Source organism: Melanotaenia boesemani, chromosome 14 (genome assembly GCF_017639745.1).
Source record: "Melanotaenia boesemani isolate fMelBoe1 chromosome 14, fMelBoe1.pri, whole genome shotgun sequence".
Lineage (NCBI taxonomy): Eukaryota > Metazoa > Chordata > Actinopteri > Atheriniformes > Melanotaeniidae > Melanotaenia > Melanotaenia boesemani.
Window position 1 is genome coordinate 28443031 of NC_055695.1, and position 24930 is coordinate 28467960.

A 24930-nucleotide genomic window follows, 5' to 3' on the forward strand; every position below is an offset into this window, starting at 1 on the left:
TCACCCCTACTCCCACATTTTTAATTTGTGTATAATGCGCCACTAGAGAACACAGGGAAACTTTGAGCTGGATTGCCTGTCCTGTGATGAGTTGAGCTAGAAAGAAGTCAGCACTTTAAGTGCTGCATTAAACTATAAAGCTACACAAGTGTCTTCTGTCCACCTTTATCCACTGCCTTTGCACTCAGGGTGCAGTGCACGCCACTCGATCCAGCATGATAGATTTTTCCTCAATGATCTTGAGATTAATCAGCGTTGTTAATGATTTGGAACAAAATGTTGCATGCAGGCTCGCTCCAGCAGTTAAAAATACTTTTCTGTAATAATCTCCTATACCTTATCCAAGGAGGGAGGGGAAAGAATAAATCAGGTAGTTTTGCATCTTTTAGCGCATAGAACTGTCCCATTTTAGTTCCTGGTGTACTATTTACTCTACAGGGAGGGTTTATTAGAACTGGTCATCAAGCATCTTAACCATTTTTTTAAAATAAGCAAATTATCTTAATAGTAAAAAAAATACTTAACATATATTTTTAAATAGAGGACATTTATGCATGTTTGACAATTCTTTTTCCTTTAAGGATTTTTTTCTATCAAGTTAACAGTTAAATATTTATTGCTTTTAGTAGGGATTCAGAATTTATGAGCACAGAAGCACTTTTAAAGCAGTCCCTGCCAGTAAACATACTAACTAAAGAGCAATAGTGAGAGCAGCTAAATACTGACTGTAAGGGATTACTAGTGTTTGTAATTAGACTGGCATAGCCCTCAGAATGACTGAGAACAGTAATGCAGGTAATCCATTAACACATTATTTTTTAAATAAAAACATTGCCTTTAACCCATTTAAAGACAAATTGGAAAGCTTTCTTAAATTTAGCTAAACTTAAATCTGTCATTTGTTCATACAAAGGGAATCTTAATTGGGTGCAGAAAATATAAATAAGTTAATTATTTGATGGCAAAAGTTGAAAAAGGCATGTTTACCCCTGGGTTCATGCCTGCTTTAGACTACACTTTATTTACAAACTGAGTGTGCTAATTGTTGGAATTTTGCTAAAAGAATCTGTGTCCATTCTTGCTGAATTCAGCTGATTCTCCTCTTTATCATATATTTTCATGAGGAGACAGACCAGGATCAGTCATTAAACTACTGGAAAATATTTTGCCTTGACAATAGCATCTTTCTCCAAAATTCTAATATATGCCTCTTCATCAGTGCTACCTTCTGACAAGCTTTAGCATTCATGCTAGTCACCCATGCCACAAACACGGCCGTATCCTCATATGATCACAAACTCTGGCTCTTGGATCTTTTGCCAATGAAAGCTATAATAGTTTTTTCTCATTTCTAACAGAATAGAACCAGATGATTTTCTTTTCCCAAAAGAAGCTGAAAAATGGACATATTTGTCCACCGTCTCTCTGTCCATCTGAGATGGACTGTGTGCCTTCAGAGATGGTTTCTTGCTTGGGTTTTTAAGCCCTTGTATTTTCCTTTTTTGGGATTGTTTAGCTGATTCGCTTATGGTGTTTTGCACAAAGTGGCGATCTTTTCTTGAAAAAAGAGTCTTGGCGAATGCTCCTTTTACACCCAATCCTGACACCCTCCCCTCTCATCAGTTAATCTGCTGATTGTAGACTCTTTAAGAAGTGTGGGACTTGTTTGCCTTTATTTCAACATGTTTTAAATGTGTTTCCAGCATGAAATTCTGGTTTGGTAGTTTTTAGACAGTTGTTTGCATTGTCTAAACACAATAAACCTTGTCAGTGAAGATGCTAAATATATTTCTATTGTATTTGTGTATCAGTATAAATATAATTACAGCACATAAGAGGGCTTTCGTGCAGAGTGCTGATGGGCTCATGAAGAAGCAGAACAGTTCGTCATTTGCCTGCACAGTCCAAAAATTCCTCTTGAACCCTCAGGGAATGTGTGTGTGTGTGTGTGGGTGTGTGTGTGTGTGTGTGTGTGGGTGTGTGTGTGCGTGTGTGTGTGTCTGTGTGTGTCTGTGTGTGTCTGTGTGTGTGTGTGTGACTGCCAGGGTCGATAATATCAGAACTACAGTAGCTTGCCAACACTTGTGTCCTACTTTCTGAACCACCTGTCCTTTTACAAAGGAATGAGGTTATTTCTTAATTCATGTGAACATATAAGATGCAACAAAAAATGCTTTGTTTATTTAGACTTGGAAACATTTGTTTATCCGACTCATTTTATGTGATATTGAAAACTAAATAAACTGGGGTAATTTTTGTTTCTGATTAGAAATCATGCTGACATGTGAAGTTTCTTTGAAATGCATACAGTAATTAATCATGAACAAATTAGCAGTATTAGTTAATCGTGTGGTTTATATCTGTTACAGGTGCTTATGGTGTTGTTCTGAAGTGCCGACACAAGGTACGATCAAAACTTTATATATTTTGTTGTTTTGTATTGTTCCTGTCTCATATTTTTCACACGAAAAAACTATTTAACATATGACCTTTCTGCTTGTCTTCTTGTAAACAAATCTTAGAAAACACCAAAGCAAACAGTAAATTGTTGAAGTAGTATCTCTTAAATCTAACTGACATACATGTTTTGTTTATTAGAGCATCAGAGTGTTATTAAGCAATGACTTAGAGCTGTCACCCAACAACTTTCTTTTAAAGTTTGTCTTTCTAGAAGCACTTTGAGTTGGGACTGAAAGTGTAAACATGCTTGGGATGGGTGCTGGACTCTAGCAGTGCTTTGTTTTCATCGATGACATCAAGGGTAGTTCACATCAGGTTTTTGCCTCTTAGAGGTTGGGAAAGACCTACAAGAGCTCAGAGACAGAGGAGCAGTTTGAGACATTTGGCTTTGTTCACCACTATCTTCTTAAGAAAACTGTCAGATTTACGATCGTGTTCTTAGAGTGCTAAAGTGTTCACATCTTTACTATTAGATTGATAAATGCCAATCTCCACATAAACTGAAAGGAGATGTCCTAAATCTGCTGGTAAATACCAGAAAATACCCATAAAAGGTCATGAAACTGACTGGCCATGTGCAGCCATAAAGGGGAAACACATGAGAACAATGAGGTTAGTATCAACCAGAAGGCCACGACATCTCCTCCATCACCTGATAAAACAAATCATTAGAATAAAAAGCTAATTTAGATTGTTAAAATATACGTACCAATAAACCATGTGCCACGGCCAGTTGGACATTTATGAAGACATGCTGCTTGTGGTTGAGTTATGGGAATGGATCTGGCGAGGGTGCCTTTATGGTCATGTGTGTGCTGTCTATTACACTGATGGTCGTAGGAAGACCAGCCATAGGATTAAATTCCCTCTTGACTGTGACTTTATGTATTATATGAACAGTTTGTTTATAGCTTTCCAATTCTATGCATGAATTGCGGCTGGGATATGTCCACCTTCAGCTCCCGGCACCGGCCATCCAGGGCGGCCAGAGCACAAGAGCTCAGATGTGGTCTAGTAAGAGGTTCCTAAACTGCTGAATACACAGATTATTTTTAGTTTTTAGTTTTCTGTGCAATGCATAAGACTGTGAGGATCATGTGTGCAGAGTTAATTACCATGTTAATTTCACCCATGTCACCTAGTAGGCACAGTGTGTGGTTTGCAGTAATATTACATTTAAACCATGTTGACATGTCTTCACATACCTGAAGCCAGAACCTATAGACAGGTGTGCAGGACCACAAGGCATGGAAGTAGTTGTCAGTTCAATTTAAACAAATATTTGATTGTGACAGACCCATCCTGAACATCCTTTGCCCTGTATAATGAGTTTCATGCAGAATTTTGAATTGTATGAGTTGCATATTTGAATTCTTAGTTATTTTTTAGGTATTAAAACATATTGGTGGCCATTCATTTTGACTGAAATTACTGGATAAGTCAGCCTCCCATTTTGAAGTTGGAAGAGAGATTGAGTCTTCTAGTTTAGATAATAGTTTATATATTTTTGATAATATTTTTGGGGCATTTAGATTTAAGTTTAAGTTTAATTGGTTAATGGTATATTTTCTTTACATATAATAGATTTAAGCTAGAGGTATTCTAAAAATGTTGTGCTACTGATTCCATATTGTAAGTGAGTATATCAAATGAGAAGAAGTTTCCTTTTTCTATTATATGTTCTAACTGTTTTATTACAAAATGACAACAAAACTCTCTGTTCTTGTGGAGTATGTAATGGCCTTAAAGTGTCCCTGTAAATAAATCTGCATTGTTATGAAGGATTTGTTACCTCTGTTGCTGCAATATCTTGCAGCAACAATAAATATGTCATTTTGTGACCAAAATGATTTATTAAAGGAACACTCAATAGATGGACCGGTTTTGAATTAACTTAATGTACATTAAACTGATGGTGTACTAAACTTATTTTAGAATAGCAAAATGCTTTATAAATTACCTAAACTTTTTTTTTTAAAATCAATACGGTATCAAAAATTATGCTATAATTTTATCATTGTATGTTAATAAACGGCACAACAGAAGACACAAATACAGATTTTTTTATGTCAGCATTTAAATTGAAAAGAGTGAATTAAAGAGTGAATTCCCACCAGCCCTTCTGATTCAAATCTTAGTTTGTTTGCTCGGAGAGTCTGGCAGAAAGGGCTTGTGCTCAGATGTGGAATTATGATCAACCTAAGATCTAACATGGATCTGATGCAGCTCCATGTTTTGCTCTGATGTGTTTGAAACAGACGTTGCTCTGCATTAACCAATAGATGAGCCAGTTCTTTCTTCATTGTGTCTTGTCTTCTCCTTTAGTAATTCTTGATGCAGTTCTCATCCTCTAGCAAAAAGGGAAATAAGTTATTTAAAATGGCCAATTTGTTTGAGAAAGTGCAGTGTGCAAGCAAACTAGAGACTGTTGCAATCCCCGATTGAACAGAGTCCTTAATCGTACCGAGTCTAGTAGGCTATTAGGCTATTAGGTGTAAATACACCCTAAAAGGGTACCTGAGTATTTGTAGGATTGGTTCATACCTAAGAAAAGTGTATAAAAAAGTTAAAGTGAGGCTTAAGAACAAATTTGTTCGTAAAGAAACACTACTGAACCCATTGAAGCGCCTCCTAATGACGGCTTCTACTGCATCCATCTTGCATTTTGTCTTTTCTCTTTGCTCTCTCTTGCCAGTAAAAAGTCAGATGTTGACTCCTGACTTCTCTCTTGCTCTGTCTCTTTCTTTTTTTAACCTCTCTTCTATGGGCTCAGTATTAAATCATAAAGATCTTGCAGTTGTAAATGAAAGTTTGCAAATAATTTCAGAGTTTGAATTTGGAAATCAAGCTTGTCTCCCTGTAAAAACAATCTGCCTGAAAAATTCAAGTTTGCAAAATGCAAATGTTTGCAATTATTTACACTTTTCATACATTGTATAGGTCAAAGTGCTGTACAAAAATAAAAACAAAACAAAAAAAGTTATGTCAACAAGTCACCCCCCACTGACACAGTAAGGAAGGGCCATCTAGAGGAACAACCAGAGACCTAAAATGATATTACACAAATAAAAACAACAAAACCCAACAATGGAAGTAAAAATAAGTACAAAAGTAAATAAAATAAAATAAATAAGTAAATTAATAAAAACAGTAAAGCAAAAAAACATCTAATACAGTGGTTAAAAAGACCCAAATTAAATTAAATTAAATTAAATTAAATTAAATTAAATTAAATTAAATTAAATTAAATTAAATTAAATTAAATTAAATCTGCAAAGATGTGTTTGTAGTCTGGTGACCATTAAAACAAACACATTTTTAAGGTCAGAAAGTTACATGGGGCTACTTTAGGAACTGGTGGTGAATGAGGCCCAGAAAGATTGTCCAAAGCAGGTTACTCCATTTTTATCTTCCACAGTAGTGCTTGATTGATATCACGTTCATCAGTGAGAATGATCTACTGTAATCGGTGGCAAGTTTGTCACTTTACAGCAATTTCCTCTAATTCTTTATTTATTTTCATTCTTGCCGAAGCAGCTCTAATAGGTTGTCTTGATGGAATAAATTTTAGCACACGATTAAGGAAACCAAAACAGAAACAAAACAGAAAAATAGCACAACCACGAAGAGCTGACAGCCCACAGTGCAGTAAAAGCCTTGCCATCTTAGTCCGTTTAAGAAAGACGTGCCAAGAACTGACAGCAATTCAGTATGAATGAGTGAAGCTACCTCCCACTTACTGCAGGAGAGATAGAAAACATTTCCTCAACCCTCTTAATCTAAGTTTTTCATGGTTCTTCTTGTTCTGTTAACTGTGCATCTGCCCTTATTACATTGTTTGTCACAGCATCCATTTCACATGCTGCAGCTGGTTTCTAATCCCAGGGAGTTAGTTTAGGAGTAAAAAAATCCAACACAGCGGTTTTATTTTCAGCAAGCACTTAAAAGTGAGGGTGAAAAAAAGATAGCGCTGCTGTAGGCTGGAAACACAGTCCATTATAACTCTGCTTTATTAATCAAAGTGATTGATCACAGGGCCAACTGCAACTGTCAATGTCTCTATTTTAGACAACAGAGCACACATCAATACTTTGGTCCACACAACAGAGAGCAGATGGAGTTTGGTTTCTGTTGCTGTTTTCTTTGTTGTGCTCATTTGTATAGAAATCACAGAATTCAACATCCTGGAGGAAATTGTAATTTTCATTTATTTTCTTTTTAATCAAATAATAAAGGCCTAAGTATTTTTTAATTAGACCATTTTTCACCCTAAATTCTGTGTGGTGTAAATTCAATAATACACAGCACTATGATAGACTATCTCTAGGCCCCTGCACTGTTTAATGTGTAAAAGCAAAGGAGGATGAAGTCTATGGCTGCAGATCAATATGGACCGCTGCCATCTGGAAAATATTGCATTGTTAGTGTGAATGAACATCTATGTTTTTTTTCAAGGGCTAACTCACAGATCTATGCTGTATAATTATGTGTGCATACACAACAGTGCCGGTACACAGTCAAAATGCACGCTTCATGCACACAAACGCACATAATCAGCAGACACTTGCACTGCAGAACAACACATGAGCTCACTGAGGGTTTCATGGTGCTGTGACTTTGGACAGGGTTGTCTGCTGGCCAGAGAAATGCTTGCATTTATATGGAAGCGCAGCTGCCTCCTCTCACAGAATGTGCTTATTTTGCCGGAGACACGCCCCTTGTATTTTGGTTATACAATACATGTATTTAACATGGGTGATTAGATTTAATGAAGATGTGGTCTTAAATATAGAAAGGAAGAATACTCACCAGTTTCTCCACAATGAACTGAATCTATTTGAAAAGCTGGTGGATTACAGTGTGTGACTCCACATCTGCTGTACAGGATGTGGATAAACAGGAGAGACAGCTGGGCTGATTGTGCCATAAGGAGGGAGCACAGAGAGAATTGCGATGTCAGTGTTAAGATTTCAGGTGCCATCCCAAAAAAGTCCCACTCTAATATTTTTTTTTTTGGACAGTTTTTAGCTTTGGTTAAGGCTGCATTCACTGTGAAGCTTATTCATTCAATAAGCTTCTGCAATGTCACAAGATTTATTTCCATCCAGGGTTGCGGGAGAGTCGGACGGTTGTGCAAAGCATTCTCCAGCACATCCCAAAGATTCTCATTGGGGTTCAGGTCTGGACTCTCTGGTGACCAGTCCGTATGTGAAAATGATGTCTCCTGCTCCCTGAGCCACTCTTTCACAATTTGAACCTTATGACTCCTGGCATTGTCATCGTGGAATATGGAATATGCCTTCAAGGAAGATGGAATATCCTGTTCATTCAGTATAATCAGTTGACCTTATTCTTTGAATACACAATGTTGCTGAACCAGAGCCTGACCAACTGTAGCAAGCCCAGATCATAGACTGCCCCCACAGGCTTGTACAGTAGGCACTAGGCATGATGACTACATCACTTCTTCTGCCTCTCTTCTTACCCTGATGCTCCCATCACTCTGGAACAGGGTAAATCTGGACTAACCAGATCACATAAACTTCATTTTTTGCTTCAGAGTCTAATCCTTATGCACCCTAGCATAAAGCTTTATTTCTAGGCTTCTCTTGAAACTACACAGCTGTTCAGTCACATCATTTGAGTTCCCTTTGCATTGTGCATGTGGAAATGTTCTTACTTTCAATATTAAACATAGCCCTGAGTTCTACTGGTGTGTTTTATAATTGAATTTCACCAAACATTGAAGTAATCACTCACCTTAATCATTCACGATTTTCTTCCGCTGTCAGCAATCTGAAGTGCTGCTTTAAAGCTTATGACATCTGAAATAAATATGACCAAAAAGATCAGGTTTTCACACAACTACAAAATGTGATTAGAGAGCAACCAGAAGTTCTATACTGAGTCATTTGTTAGGCAGACTAATAATCCATATCTGTAAGTAACAAAAGTATGTGAACCTTGTAGTATTTGCAACTTTCTTGGGAAACAATAACTGCAACTGTATATTTCCAGTTATTATAGATCAGTGCTGCAATGAAATCTTAGCTTATTTTTCTGTAAAGAACAGCTTAAACTCTGTGAGGTTGAAGGGTTTTGTCACATAACTTCACATAACATAGTCATTTGTATTTGGCTTAGGACATATTTCCAATGTGGCCTTTACTAGTGGCCTTTTTTAATGAATATATGGTGGAATAACGTGTGTGTGTGGTTGTGTGTGTGTGTGTGCGTGTTTGTGTCAGTTCATATTCAGATGTCCCAACATTTTCTTTTATAATTTACTGATATGACTGAATTAATTTCACCATCTATAATGATAAGCTGTCCCATTGCTACAAAATACACTCAAACCATGAGACAACCGCCACCATGTTTTATACACGGGATAAACTTCTTCTAAGTGTGAGTAAAACATAAATAAATCTTCACACTGTGAACAAAGATTCTCATTTGCACGAAAAAATTGTTTAAATAACATTTTATTTAACATGGTCTTTATTAAACTTAATCATAAACTCATGAACATAACTTTAGGAAGTAAATAAATCAGCCTGTATTTACTTTGTGAATTAACAGGGTTATTTTGTGGCTTTGCAGACTGTTGCTCTGCTCTGGTTTCTGGTTCTGGCTCTCCTTGAACCAGAGCTGACTCGTCTCTGAGTTGAGTGGTTCAGTCACACAAGTTTACTAAAAGCAGACAGAATGTAAGTTTTTAATTAATATTGGATTTATGCTGCACTTTATTTACCTTATGTGTTACATTAGTGGGACATACTGTTATCTTTAAATAGTCCAACATCATTTAATCTTGTACCACAGCTCAAATGCAAAATTTTGCGACAGCTTTTTTTAAAAATATTTTATTTATTTATTTTTTTTACATAAAGAAAGTATCCTGATTAAAACTGCAACATATAGCAAAAGTATCTCAGAAGAGTTAAGTACTGTGGGATGTGGAGAAGCTTTTGTCTTGTAGTTCTGCTTCATCTTTAAATAATTTCTTGTCTGTGTAAATTATGGATAACCAAAAGAACACATTTGTCCTCAAGAATTCTTTCCTGGTCCAGCCTCTGTCGGGAATGCAGTGTTTTTGAAAGTGGCATAGTAGTTTGGATGGTCTTCAGTCACCTGTTTGAAAACAGCGAAGTAAATATGTACATGTGTTTTATGATTTTTTATGTTTGGGTATTATTTTTATTATTATTGTTTATGGTTTATGGTGATGTGCTAAATATCCAGATGAAAGTCTCAGTGTTTAGGTTATTATGGACAAAAGGGTTAGGACTCAGTTAGCATTTGGCTTCATCTTATGCCCTTTTTGAACTTTGAAAGCTTTGATTTTTGTGTTAAATATTCACTTTTTTATCTGGTGCTTTAGTTTGAAATGAATGAATGAATGAATGAATGAATGAATGAATGAATGAATGAATAAATAAATAAATAAATAAATAAATAAATAAATAAATAAATAAATAAATAGAAATGACTGACAGCTGGAGTTCTCACAGTCATAGCTGAGAGTAAGAAAAAGTAAGTTTTATATGATAAATTGTTGCTTCCTTAGTTTGTGTTCAATGTGATGATTAATTTAATGATCAGATTAAAGTGTGCTGTCAAGGGATGTCACAATTATAGATTTTTTATTAGGATTATTTTTGGATACAGTTAAACAGTTATTATTATTATGTGTTAATTATTTTTACAACATTATAAATGTGTAAAATCACATAACACTTCTTATAGCTCTTTAAGTTTAATTTATTTTTATCTTTTGTTTCCAGAATAACACAATATAGAAACAAAGTTAAGGAAACAACGATTCCATCTGCTCTGTAAACAGTAAATAAATAGTACATATTACATTACAGATCATGGAAAAGGCTACAGAATCTAGGGAGGTTTCTTTTTGTAAAATACATAAAAAATTGTTTTGGACACTTCTACGCATGAATAGAGAATTTTGAATCTCCTGAAACAAACATTCAGCTAGTTTTTGACTTTTAGTAGACTAACTGATGTTTGAAACATTTGAAGTGTAATAATGAAAATAAAAAACAAGACCACCTATTTGAAAATTAAATATGGTTGCTTCTACGGGTCATTGCACACCAATGACTAAAAAAGGCTTCAACCTCATGTTGAGTCGATTGTGTTTGAACAGTATTTTAACATAATTTAACCCGGTTACTGTGCATTCACTTTTATTTTGTTGAAGAAGGCCGACTGGTTTTCTTGCAGGTGGTGAAACATATCTGATGTATTTTCTCTTTTCTCGCCGACTTTCTATGTCATGTTTTACAAGCTGCTGAGTCGTCCCCCACAAGGACAACTTGGTCTTTTTTTTAAACCAGAGATTTTCAACAAGAATGACTTAAAACATTAGTTTCAATGGTTCCTCTGCTGTACTTTCCCAATCCAACACGCCTCCTCTGCAACACATACGTAACTAAAACAAAGCAACAGAAGCAGTGACAAGTGGATGTTGCGCAACTTTGTTTTACTTTCTTCATGAGTTGCACTCTTTTGCCTGACTGTTCGGACATGATCTTCTCTGGGAAGTGATGGCATTAAGGGAAATAACTATGGCGATTAATTGTGAAATAAAGCAATCGTGACATCACTAATGCTGTCACGCCTGATTCCTGCTCATTAACATTGTTTATAATGCTTCTGCTTTTCCTTCAAAATACAAAAATCCATGTTTTGAAAGTGTTGCAGATGTGTTGGTTAGTTCCCAGTATTACTGAAACTGGGAATGTCAACACAGAGTGAAACCAACCTTTATACTTGCTTTAGTTTCACCCTGACTTCATTGACTTCTTGTTAAAAGGCATGTTTGCTCAGCAGAGATTACACAACTAGCTTGATGTCGCCAGTTTAGTTGCCTCTTTACATTTTCAGACTAGTCTGTTGAGATTTCTTTGACTGTTTGTGGTAAAACGTGGTATACTCTTGTTTTAAGATTTTTCCAAACCAGTTCTGGGGCCTGTTGACTTATAAAATGAAAACCTTTGTTGAAACTTACCTCTGAAGTAATTCAAACACAAAGGCTTCTCTCTAGCAGCTAATCTAAATCCTGGATAAGGCTGGTAAATGGCCACAGAGGTTCTGTAGCATGTGGCATGATGTGAACTGTGGAATGGAGAGGATCAACATCGCTGCTTTATTTGTTCAAGCATGGAACACCTCTTAGAAATGCACAGTACACACAGCGGCACCCTGAATGTGCTTATCATCCCATAATCTGGTTTTCTACACCTCTCTAAATAAAGAGAGGTAAAACATTGACAGTGCTGGGGCCCCGTTTTCTCAGAAAGTTTTACATTTATTTGTTTTTGTTAGTCACGGGAGATTTAAAGGATTGAGCCTGTTAAGAAAGCTGTTGCCCTGGCTGTAAAGGTGCTTGCAGACTACATTAAGTGCAGCCTGTTCAGTGATGTTGCTTTTGGTAATCTAATGCCAGTCTTGTTTGTTTCATTAAATGTGCTGTCAGAATGCACAAAAGAAGATTAAGCATGGAAATAGCAGGTGAAATAAATGCAAGGCTGTACCCATGTTTTACTACACTGCTAATGCAGCCATGCTACGTTTTAGAACAGAATTTCAATGTGATTGTAACACTGTTGGCTTTAACTCACAAATGGCTCAAGCTCACATGAGTATGCCTAATATCATGTAAAAATATGTTTATGGTTTGAGCCTTTTTGAATGGAATATGGATGTTCTGCCTGTGCCTGCATGTGTGCTCTTCTTGTCTTCCTCAGTACAGAATATGATGCTGGACAGTATAACAGAGGCTTGTACTATAGAGCTGGATTTTCTCTTATCGAGGTAACTTCGGGGTTAACCCGGGGTTTTCTGCACTACGATGCTGGTTAACTTCTTACCAGGGTAAATCACCATGGTAACTTAAGCCGAATGGAGCAGGTTATGTTCTGGATAAGAGATCAAGGAGTATAAAAGCACCACATCCTGACCAATCAGTTCTCTTGGAAAACTAGCCATCCTTAGACTATCCTGTCCACTTTAGTGCGTAGATCATGTCGAGCTCTTAGGAGAGAAAGAGTTTTTAGGGACAGATGCATCCTTTTGATGAAGAAATAAAACCTTGTCACAGAGCGTTGGAAGTTTGTTTTTGTATTTGTTCTTGACTTGTTCTCAAGTCAGTTTAGCTCTACGAGCACTGCATCTGAAATAATTAGATTAATAATAATGGCCGCACATTGGAGAACTGCTGAACCATGATTTTATGGAACAAGCAGCTACTCGTGCCGTCACGTTGAGGAATTATTATTCGAACACAAAACACACGGGGCGCTGAGCCTCTGAGAAATGAATGGAAACTATAAAGGAAAGGAAGGAACTGAGGAAGCTGCCCGAAACGTCAGAGTGCTGTCTGTTTATATTGTTTGATTAATTAAAGATGCCATATTACGCAAAATTCACTTTCTAAAGATTTTCTAACAGTCATATGTGACCTCATAGTCTGTGTATGAGAAAATTCTCTTTCCTCTCTCACTTACTTGCTCAGCTTTTTAGCAAATGTGTGCTCAGAGGGGTGAGTCTGAGATCTTTCCCTTTGTGCCTTCACGAAGGGAAATACCTCTGTTGGACCTCTGAAACCCATATGAAACTGTTGAAAAAATTTTGGGACCTTTAATATTGTATTATCTTACGAATTTATGCATTAATAGAGTCAGCTATTTTCTGCTAGCATTCCTTCCTGGCTTTTGCTGCAGCAACAGTTGTTTTTGGCCTAGATGATGTGTTTAAATTCTTAATATTTCTGAAGAATAATTGTCTGCTCTTCCATGGTGAAGTAGGCTGCTTTGCAGGGTTTCTCCATGTCTGCGATTGGTCAGATGCTACAAACACCGCCTCGTTTATGTGGGCACATGATAACCAGCTTAGTCATTCTGCTTATCCGGATCCTGAATGCCCTGGTAAGTCAACTCAGATAACAGAGAGTTGTCCGGGGTGTGTTAATCATGCTTCGTCGTACAGGCTTCAGCTTTTACCAAAAATGGGTTTTAATTGTTCTTATTTATGATATGAATTTATCAAATACCACAAACACAGTTTTAAACGCCATAAACAACGTTGGAAACGTTGTGCAGAAGGAAACAAAGGGAACGAGTTCAGAAAGTGAAGCTGTAGCAAATGTTGAAGTTGAACATGATGAAACAGAAAAAAGGAGCCGTATCTGTTGTCTGGAGATACTTTGATTTTTTAAACAGCTATTTACTGCAAATGCTGGCTGAGCTAAACTTGTCACTGGAAGCGGCAACACAAGTAATTTGCTGCACCAACTTAGCCATAAACATGCTGTGGAATAAAGCCCTGAGCGGGACTATTTTTCCAATCCCACTCCTGCTGAAAATCCACCAACGCTGCTTGTCTCATCCAAACCCCCCTGCACTTGCTGACCCACCGGCCAAGTATAATAAGTTTCTATACACAGTTTATCTGTCGGTCTACAAATAACAGAAGAATAAATAAAAACGTATTCAACAAAAATCTCTCAGTTTTGAATCACGGTGTAAAAATGAAAATTTTAACAGTTAGATTTTACAATGAATAAAAAACCAAACTGCTCACCTTTAAAGTGTAAGTTTTTATATATGGCTGCCAAATTTAATTTTTACCCAGATTTGGTGGATGTTAATTTAGACTGGCTGCACGGTGGTGTGGTGGTTAGCACCGCTGCCTCACAGCAAGAAGGTCGCCGGTTAAAGCCTCAGCTGGGGGGAGGTTTGAACCTGGGGGTGGTGGCCTTTCTGTGCGGAGTTTGCATGTTCTCCCCGTGTATGCGTGGGTTCTCTCCAGGTTCTCTGGCTTCCTGCCACCGTCCAAAGACATGCATGTTCGGTTAATTGGTTATTCTAAATTCTCCCTCTGTGTGTGTGTGTGAATGGTTGTTTGTCCATATCTGTGTTGGCCCTGCGACAGACTGGTGACCTCTCACCTGCTAAAATGCTGGGATAGGCTCCAGCTTACCCACAACGTGTAATGGACTAGGTGGTTAAGATAATGAATGAATAATTTAGAGCCCTGAATAAAGTCAAATTCTTGGGGAAGACTTGCTTCAGTTTTCCAGAGAATTTAAATGAGATTAAGTTTCCCTTTCAGCAGTACAATTACCAAAAGCATTCTGCTGAAGAACACTTTAAGTGGTCTATGGAGGAACGTTTAAATGTCTTTTAATGGTTTGACTGAGACTCTGGTATGACTTTAAATACCTTTTCAAGTACAGTACACATTACTTTTGATTAATTTGACAGAAACTGAATGTCTCATGTGTCTGAATGAACTCCCTGGTGTTTTTCTATGACATTATGCAACAGCAGTCTGACTCTGTCAGACGTAGCAAGGTTAAAATCTGTGAATAAGGATTAGAACAAAGTAAAAAGAGCAGGGTTTACCCAGTTCTTAAAACTTGAACAGATTGATTGTTGGTATGAGTAAACTAATAAAGGAAAGGAAAGGCTGCTGCATGAACTCTGGCCAATGATATGTTAGTATGAAAATCAAATGGAAAGAAATTAGCTTGAGTCAATTGTAGACAGAAATACTTTTTGACAGGGATGTCCATGCATTATTTGACATGCAAGAAAATAAAAACAGACAGCCAAGTAAACAAGTAAATCAATTTCTCCCTACACAGGAAGTCAGCACTTTGATTTATTAGTCTCCAGGAAACCTGTCAGATAATAGCACAAACTGTCAACCGTCTGCAATCATATTATTAAAATTAACCAGGTAATTGTGATTGGAGAGCAAATAACCCAACAAGTGTTCTTTTGAGCAGCAGAGAGCATCATATGATCACGAGTCATTCTATTATTAGCAAGTGAGCAAGAACATATGTGGCACATGCCAAGCAGAGTCTTCAGGCACAATGTTTCCTATGGTGAGCGCTCCTGGCAGCTCCACCGTGGCATGGGGTTGTAATTTCCTGGCATGGTTTAGGTTCACAGAACTCCTGAGGGCTGAAGAGGGATGCCAGCACGAAGCCATTCTTAGCAAACATGTTCAGCCAATGATAAAGCAGTGTGTCATAGCCCATGCCATTTTTCACAATGATACAGCCAGTATGAGAACACGTATCACGGCCTGTAAATGCAGAAAATGCCATCATGCTGGTATTTCGAAGAAATTTAGTGATAAGATCAGTGCACACTAATGTTTGGATAATTTCTCCTTGCGGCATATTGCTCTCAGGCTTAGGCATGTGACTAATGTGCTCACTAGCGTGGTGCTGAGAGTACTTCTGCTATCAATCTATTTGATGAATAGAGCACATATATGAAATATTAATGTAATTTGTACCACAGCTGGATTGTATTTGTGTGCTTTGTATCTTGTATAAAGAGTGAAGACACTAAAATATTCCCTACTCTCTGACTTCAAATGTTTAATAGTTTAACAGAATTCTCAGCAATAACTTTTTCTCCTTGCTCTATTCCTGTGTTTGTCTCTCAGCTTGAGGTTTCTAAAGTAATGAAAACAGTTCAACAGTCTGTGTGCTTATAAGTTTACAAACTATGAATTTTGTAAGGCTGGGAACACACGTTCATATTTTCTTATAAGTTCAGGAGGTCTGACAACACATAGTTAACCATGGAGGTCTTTTAGTAGATAGAAAAGTTATTCACTGAATCTGTGATGCCCAAGTTTTGTAAGTACTCTGTTAAGAGAAGGAAATGAGAGAGAACAGAGACTTTACTGAGAGGAGCTTAGGCCATGCCCATACCAAGACAGGTTTAGGTGTAGCCACTTAAATTTCTTATAGGTATACATGAAAACATGGAGGCTGAAAATTTTAAAAACTGGGTTCTAAGATGGACTAATCTGAATTTCCTGAATTAATTATGCCAGTCCTCCTTAACCCACATACACAAACCCGGCCAACATGAGTTTTTGCAGATGCTCCATGTCTTCCACTCTGTTGTTGGTGTACTTCCGTGGCAACATTACTGCGCCATGTACAGCCATGGCTTATAAACTGCGGCATTTTCTGTGGTTTTGTGTGGATGCGCAAATTATTCCATATTTAAAGAAAATTTTTGATAGTGAAATCGGCTTTGTCTCCTTGTGGATGTAGCCTTAAAGTCAGGGGTGGAGCCAGAGGGGTGATGCTGGCCACCTCTGAAATCTGATTGGTCATCCCAGGTGCCATCTCAGGTGATTGACAGGTCACTGGGTGAAACAGACAGAAAAGTCTTTCCAGACCTGTATGAATCGTTAGTGTCAATACACCAGTTTGAAGTCAATTTTAAAGTAATTTCTTTATTAGTTATACTTTAAATATATTACTACAATAGTCCTGTGTTTAATTACGAGATCACGATTTCATCACACAATATCATCTTGGACGTAAGTGCAAGGAGCTTATTCAGTGCGGAGTTGTGCAAAGAGCTGGACAAATCTTTCTAACTCGTTCCCTCGAGTAGAAGAGTTAAGCTAAATGTGTAAATGCTCCTTGAAGAGCTGAGTTTTTAGCATGCTCTTTAAAGTAGATAAGTAGTCTGCGGATCGAACAGAGTTCGGTAGGCAGAGTTTGGTAGTTTGTTACAACACCGGGGAACAACAGAGGAAAAGAGTCTGGCTACTGATTTTAGTTGTGGTGGGAGCAGTAGGCATCTTTCACTGGCAGAGCGTACCTGTGGAGAGGGGGTGTAGCTCTGGATAAAGTAGTGAAGGTGAACAGGAGCCGTTTGGGTTATTGTTTTGTAAGCAGGAAAGCAGAATGCCCCTTTATCAGGTCCACATTGCTAGTACCGGGTTGACCCCCTTTTACCTTGAACTGCCTTAATTCTTGGTGTCATGGCTTCAACAAGATGTTGGAAACATTCCTCAGAGATTTTGCTCCATGTTGTCATGACAGCATCACACAGTTGCTGCAGATTTGTCGGCTTCACCCATGATGAGAATCTCCCGTTCCACCACATCCCAAAGCTGCTCTACTGGATTGAAATCTGGTTACTGTGGAGTCCGTTGGAGTCCAGTAAACTCATTGTCATGTTCAAGAAAGCAGGTGGAGATGTCCAACCAGTCTGCCAAGTCCTCTTCACCATAGCTATATGACTACATGTATCCTCTGACATCAACAACACATTCTGGTCCAGACAACTGCTGCTCACTGGATATTTTCTGTTTTTCAGACCATTTTCTGTAAACCCTAGAGATGGTTGTGTGTGGAAATCCCAGTAGATCAGCAGTTTCTGAAATACTCAGACCAACAACCATGCTACGTTTAAAGTCACTTAAATCTTCTTTCTTCCTCATTCTGATGCTCAGTTTGACCTTCATCAAGTCGTCTTCACCATGTCTACATGAGTACATGTATTGAGTTTCTGCCTTGTGATTGGCTGATTAGATATTTGTGTTAACAAGCAGTTGAACTATTCCATATGACTGCCATACCTAATAAAGTGGCCTGTGAGTGTATCTCATAATATATGTCACCATGAATGTTAACAGTAGCATGACGAGCTGATTTGAGCTCTCTGTACTTCTGACCAACACTGGTTTGCATCTCGTTCTCAGTTCCATTTTAAACAGGAAAAAGATATAATGACAGAATCAGACCACTTGATTTACTTCAGCATTATTGTTAAAGTCCTAAAGGTTGAACCAAGGTTGAGTTCTGCAGTTTTGACCACGTTTTAACTAGAGGACTGTAAAGGGCTAGACAGGCTTTCTAGTTGAGGTGTGTCCAGTTGTAAAAAGCTCCAGATTTAATGGATTATCTATCCATTTTTTTGCTGTGTCATTCTTCTACTCAGCAAGAAATCTGTTTTTTACTGGAAATAATTCCTCAGACTTTTCTGTGAGTTTTTATTGTGAAACACAATGATCGAAAAATGAGTAATATGTTTATTTACATTATCTTTTATGCCCATTGTTCTTGTATAAGCTGCTGTGTAACATAAAGTAATTCACCATCTCTCTATTTGTCCCATATCGATAAGAAATGATCTGTAATATCTTTTAACGTTGTTACAGCCTAATCTGTTTTCATAAGTGATGGCACATTTTCCACAGATAATAGAATTTATGCAGTCTGCTTAGATTTTAATACTGTGCATTAAGCTGAGTGGCAGTCAATAATGTCTAGATTTATTAAGCAGCCCCTTTGAAGGGAACAGTTATTTTTGCACCCAGTGAACGGAAACTGGGACAGAAGAGGAAAAAAAGGACTTTTGCATCAAGCATTAAATGGGTCACCTTGAGTGGAGCACTTGGCGATTGGGTCCTATCGGGAGGCAGTGGAAGAGACAGAGATGTAGAGAGGACATGCATTTCCTGTCTGATTTAAAGTCGTCCTTGTCCCCTGATAGACACAGGCTATTTCAAGTCTAAAACTAAAGCTTAGTTGAATGCAGCCTGTCCAGCCCAGTCCATTCATCCATGTAGGTGAATGCACAGCGTGGATGTAAAACCTTTTTATGAATTTTACTGGTTACAAGCTGGATGGATAGAAAGCACTGAATTTTCATGCCACAGACTTGCACTTCTTTGATTAGCTAACAAATCTTTCAGATTTTCTCTTTGTCAAGTCACCTAAAGTTTTTCATGACTAATTGGATTTACAAACATCTTCCATAAGCTTTGATAAATCTAAACCCAACCTACAAAAGCAGATCTTTGCACCTGGGGATATTTGAGCAAGCAAAATTCCTCTGTAGTCTCTGAAATGTTCATTCGCCTGCTGCTAAATGGTTCTCAGTGGGCCAAAAAAGTAAATCATGGGGTCTGTTGAGTGTGTTGTTGTACAGTATATATTAGGAATTCTGGTTTTGAAAGTGGAAGCTGGAACCTGATCAATGTTACGCCCGCCGGCTTATCAGCCAGGAGGAACTGGAGGTGCAGGAAGTGCTGGGCTCAAAGTGACTGTGGAGACTACCCAGCACCCGCCTCCCCTGCTTCATGATTGGTCACCCTACGCGTCACTCCATAACCAGCTACCCAATCCGGAGGAGAGGCCTCCTTTAAGAAGTCATCATCACCATCATTCGTGGCAGCTGTGGACGGTGGGACACATGCATGCCAGTTTAAGAGCGATTTCTGCTTGTGTGGCTCAGAGACTTTTCGTGTGTGGATTTTGGAGATTTGGATGTAAAACTAATTGTGTTCTAGGTTTGAGTACCGTCTCTGCCTGAAATAAGGAGGTTTTGTGTTTGGTTTGATTATTAGAAGTCCGCCTGAGAGCGTGTATTTATTTTGTTTGTTAGTATTCCGCCTTTGAGCGTGTAGCCCGTTTTAGGGACATTTTTGGTTTGTTTGGTTTATTTGTTAGTGTTAAAGACAATTGATAAAACCCGAAAGGGACACTTTTAGGTTGTTTGTTTTGTTTTGTAGTTAAACCTTAGCCGGAGAAAAATTGTTTGTGTTTAGGAACCCATTTTTGTTTTGAAAACTAATAAAGATCATTGTATTTTATTTATCCTCGGTCCGGCTGCGTCTGTGTTACTGTCCAACTGACCCCTGGACAAAAGGGGATGTAGAAATCAACATAAATGATCTGGATGGATCAGCATGTGGTTGCCGATCATACAATTTCAATGTGAGTGTCTAGTTTGTCTAGTGTGGAAAAAACCTTTACAATAGTGCTGATTAATTATCTCAAATAAAAAAAGACTTCCATCAGGTCATTTTTAATAGTTCTGAAGGATGCACTGCAGAGTATTTACAGATTTTCTCAGTGATGCGCCCCTGTCTATGGTTAATTCGGCATCCATCTTGCATCCTACCTGTACTATGAGCTCTCTTGACTCTTGTCTTATCTCTTGTTCTGTCTCTTTCTCTCTTTCTTTTCCTCTCTTCTGTTGAAGATGTCTTCTTTTATTTCTTTGCTGAGTCAGTCATGGTACATGTTCAGAACGCTGGTGTGTTTATATATGCTTACTAGCATATGACTCGGTGTATAAAGCAAAACGCTGCTGCAAAGTTATGCAACGTCCTGGAAGAAAATGTTGTTTAAAGCGGTTTCTCAGTATCAGGATGCTGCCGGGCAGCAACAGCTCCAGAAATGTACATAACAGATGTCACTGTGGCATCAAACAAGTCCGGAACGCAGAGTTTTAAGGTCGGAAATTTACATGATGCATCTTTAAGAAATAGGGAAAAATCCAGCAAAGTTCTGAGAGGCTGAGGGGCTCTGCCTCTCTGAAATGCTCCTTTTACACCCAGTCATGTTACTGATCAGTTGCCAATTAACATAAATAGTTGTAAAATGCTCCTCTAGTTTTTTTTTATTTGTACCAGTTACTTTTCCAGCCTTTTGTTGTCTCCTGTTCTCCTGTTTTGTTTTGTTTTTTTTAGACGTGTTGCTGCTATGAAATTCAAAATGAGCTTATAATTTCATGAAATGTTAAATGTTTCAGTTTCAACATCTGATATGTTGTTTATGTTCTACTGAGAATAAAATATGGGTTGATGATACTGGAAAATCATTGCATTATGTTGTTTACACCCTGAATGTGTTATGTAGACCAGGCGTTCCCAAACATTTTCCATGCTAAGGTCCCCCACTGTTTGGGGGACCCCCAAATTAACAGATAATGCTACAAAATATGTAAAGAAACATCAGCTTTTAGAAAGTATATTCTTACTCTTATTCACTATTCAATAATATTACATGTGTTTAGCATAAGAAAATTAAGGAACATTTTTTAAACACTGTATCACACTGAACAATAAGCTTTTCAATAAATTGTTGACAGATAAGAACAGAAAAGAAATCAAGCGTCTCTCGTGTGCACAGAGGTGTGTGTCTGTGTCTGGGAGTGACAGACAGAGATTACACTAGTGGGAAACTAGAATCTCCAGACAGAGGACGCATCTCGGGCAATCATGGCACTGTTTCTGTATGGCTGTAAAGCCATTCCTACTTATATTTTAGGATTTTAGATGCCCATGAGTTCTTAGGTTTTTTTGCAGCAGCGTCCTCCACGGCAGGGCTGTTGGTCTGCTCCTTTTGTCTGTTTGTTGTCAAAAACCTGTCCATTTAGCCACATGCTAGCTCGAGGAGCAGAGCAGCCTGAAAACCACCAAGTCTGCACTGATTATGATGTCATCATGCCAGAATTCCTGCTGAACTTTGTCTACTGGTGTAGACTATTTTCATGAACCAATCCTCAAATGATTTGCATGTATCATAGGAAATTAATAAAATAAGAGGGTAGGTCAGTTAGCTGACCTAACTGAGAGCTAGCTCTCAGTTAGGTCAGACAGGAACTCCTTTTCTTTTGTCTGAGAAGATACATTTTCTGCCTATGATGTTTTTATGTGAAATTAAATGTTTTAATATTTACTTGCAGTTGTCCAAAATGGTTTTCTGCAAACTTTGTGTTAAGATTTTATCGCTGATTATGTGATCTGGAAAAACTAACCATTCCCATGCTTTAGAAACAAAGTCTTCTCTTGTCTGATATGCTGTTCTCTGTTTACAAAATAAGTTACACCGCCTGCATGTCCTAATTATGTCATGGCCAATCACAGTTACACTAAGTGGATGTGGAGTCAGAATGTTTGGACACTGTTGCTCTTTATGAAAAGGAGATCACATAATGATCCAAGACATAAAACTGTTAGACTGCCCATCCAAAAGCCAAGCAGTTTCTTTTTTATGTCATAAAATCACAGCAAAGACACTCTGCATTTTAGTACAGTTGACTTTTGCCCTGAAAAGCTTTGACACAAAATCATTGTCACTAATTGAAGGTTCAGTGTTGTAGCTTAGTTATGTCCAGGATATCTGCAGGACACATGTCAAACCATATGGAAAAACCTAGTGCACATAAGAACACAGCAGATTTCTAATGACTGCATTCATGGAAAATGTTTTTAAGTAAACTACACTCACCGGCCACTTTGTCAGGTCCACCTTGCTAGTACCAGGTTGGACCCTGTTTTTGCTTCAGAAGCTGCTCTACTGGATTGAGATCTGGTGACTGTGGAGGCCATTGGAGTCCAGTGAACTCATTGTCATGTTCAAGAAAACAGCTGGAGATGTCCAACCACATCTCCAACCAGTCTGCCCATTCTCCTCTGATCTCTGACATCAACAAGACATTCTGGTCCAGACAACTGCTGCTCATTGGATATTTTCTCTTCTTCAGACCATTCTCTGTAAACCCTAGAGATGGTTGTGTGTGAAAATCACAGTAAATACTCAGACCAACAACCATGCTACGTTTAAAGTCACTTAAATCTCCATCCTTCTTCATTCTGATGCTCAGTTTGACCTTCATCAAGTCGTCTTCCCCATGTCTACATGGCTACATGTGTTGAGTTGCTACCATGTGATTGGCTGATTAGAAATTTGTGTCAAGAAGAAGTTGAACAAGTGTACCTAATAAGGTGGCCTGTGAGTGTATGGGCAAGTATGCAGAATGAAAAACTGCTCTTTTTTTATCACTTCCAGAGGATAATGTTTACATCGTAGTAAGTTTTAATCACAGCGTTATTGATGCTGCAACAGATATCTGCCAAATATCTTTCAAAGTGACTGTTAGATTGAGCTGGTAAGCAGAATAAAAAGGTTTTTAATTTAATAGCTTTTGGTACACAGTAATCAAAAGTGATTTGTTTATGATATTCATAGTGAGAAACCTTACTTACTTCTGCATCCTGTTGTTTTAGAAATAGTTACTATAGCTTAGGTTGCCCAAAAATATCAAATGAATAATCTACATACTTTCAATCAAGGACTTAATCTGTGTTATTCAGGTCATGGATATGTGATAACATGTTTATATTAAATAACATTTAGATTTTCTTCCACGTATATGAGCCACATAGTCAATTGTCACATGGGAGCAAAGAGCCTAGAATAAAACGTTACACAAAAAGGTTAAAAGCAACTGGTGATCTGCATTAATCGGTCCAACGTGATCAGTTTATAATAACTTACAGACTAATTTGACTTTTATATCTTAGATTGAGGTTAGCAAATGCTCGTGAGATGTGTTTTTATAAGAGCAGGATCTGCTGTCTGAATGGCTGCGGTGCATTGTACAGTTTGCACTTGAAGCAGAAATAACTTGAACTGTTTTAAATGATGTAATGCGTTGTGAACTGGAGCAAAGAAATGAGCTACATGGGGTCTCTGAAGATATGAGGTCACCAGCTGTGTAGTTTGAGTAAAGTTTTATGAACGTGGGGGTGATGGTGAAGATTCAAGTCTGAGATCTTTAGGTTGTGCATAACGGTGCTTCTGCAGGAAGGAATGAGTGTTTATTGGTGACAGCTATATCCACATCAGAGAGTAAAAACTGCTTTAGACTGAGGTTGATGTAAACAAGGAACTTTTCAAAGGAGTATTTGAGTGATGTTTTGGGAATTGGAATCTGCTTTTTGGTTAATGGGTTTGTCAAGCTCAATCAGAAACATCCAGTTACACATTAAAGGGGTAGTTCACCCAAAAATGTTTTTTTTGAGCTGTAAACAACAGAATCACTTAATTGTAATGAAAACCACATATACTGTTAATAAAATTTGTATTTTTAAAATGTATTTTAAAAACGTGATTTTGTGGGAAAAACAGGTTTTGTTTTTCATGATGTAGAGCCATATCTATGTTACAAGAAATTTTTAAAAACCCCACAACCCCTCCCTCCAGATGCAAACAGATGGGTCCTTGCCTTAGAAAACCACGCCACCAACGCATGTGAAGGGATGTGAACTTATATGGTGTAGATTTGCGAGTTTCAGACTTCTATTCTTTCACAGAGTTTCTGATGAAATATTACTGCAATGGGACTGATTTGTGCTTTTGGGGGGTGTAAAAGTAACACCGGACTTTATTCTGCTGCCTATCGGTCATTTCTGCCTATGTATCCCGGCCCGCCCACTCTCCGCTCCCTGTTCATCTGACACCTCCCAACCCAACCCTTGTGGTTTCAGGCTTTTTTCAAGTTTGGCAGTGGGTGGAGTTACGCAAAAAGTAATGGGTGTAGTTACTACACTTTAAGCAAGTACTAACAACAAACAAAACTAAACTGAAAGTTTTCAGTTAAGTAAATAAGCCCTTTTACATTTCAAACATAATTATTGTTATTTAGTAACAGCGAAACCACATCTGAGGGGAGTACTACAATGTAGTTTAAACACAGGCAGGTTTATTTGGGTTAGGCTTGACAACATTTTCTTAGATTTGGTACTAGCCGCGTTTACATGAAGCATTTTTCAGAAAAAAATGCATCATGTAAACACTTCGGTGTATCCAGTTGGTCTCGATTTAATTAAAGATTCAATCTAATCAAGTGAGATGGTTTGAACATTTTCCCCGATCCAATCAACATGAGAAAACTACCATGTATACAGTTATTATAATAATTTCTGTGGTATATATTCTTGCCTTCAGTGCTTAAACCAAGTGAGGGTTTGATGATGTGATGAGTTTCTGGAAAGACTTGGGAAAATGGTGGAAATAAAACAGGACAGGACTGTGGAAGA

At 37.8% G+C, this 24930-nt stretch overlaps 1 protein-coding gene across 3 annotated transcripts in view; it reads left to right on the forward strand.

Moving 5' to 3' along the window:
- LOC121652591 (cyclin-dependent kinase-like 5) overlaps positions 1-24930 on the forward strand; it is a 50363-nt gene that overhangs the window by 4896 nt on the left and 20537 nt on the right. For all 3 annotated transcript variants that reach the window (XM_042005439.1, XM_042005441.1, XM_042005440.1), the window contains exon 3: positions 2370-2404. In XM_042005439.1, coding sequence (XP_041861373.1) covers positions 2370-2404 — 35 coding nt within the window. The remainder of the gene's footprint in view (positions 1-2369; positions 2405-24930) is intronic.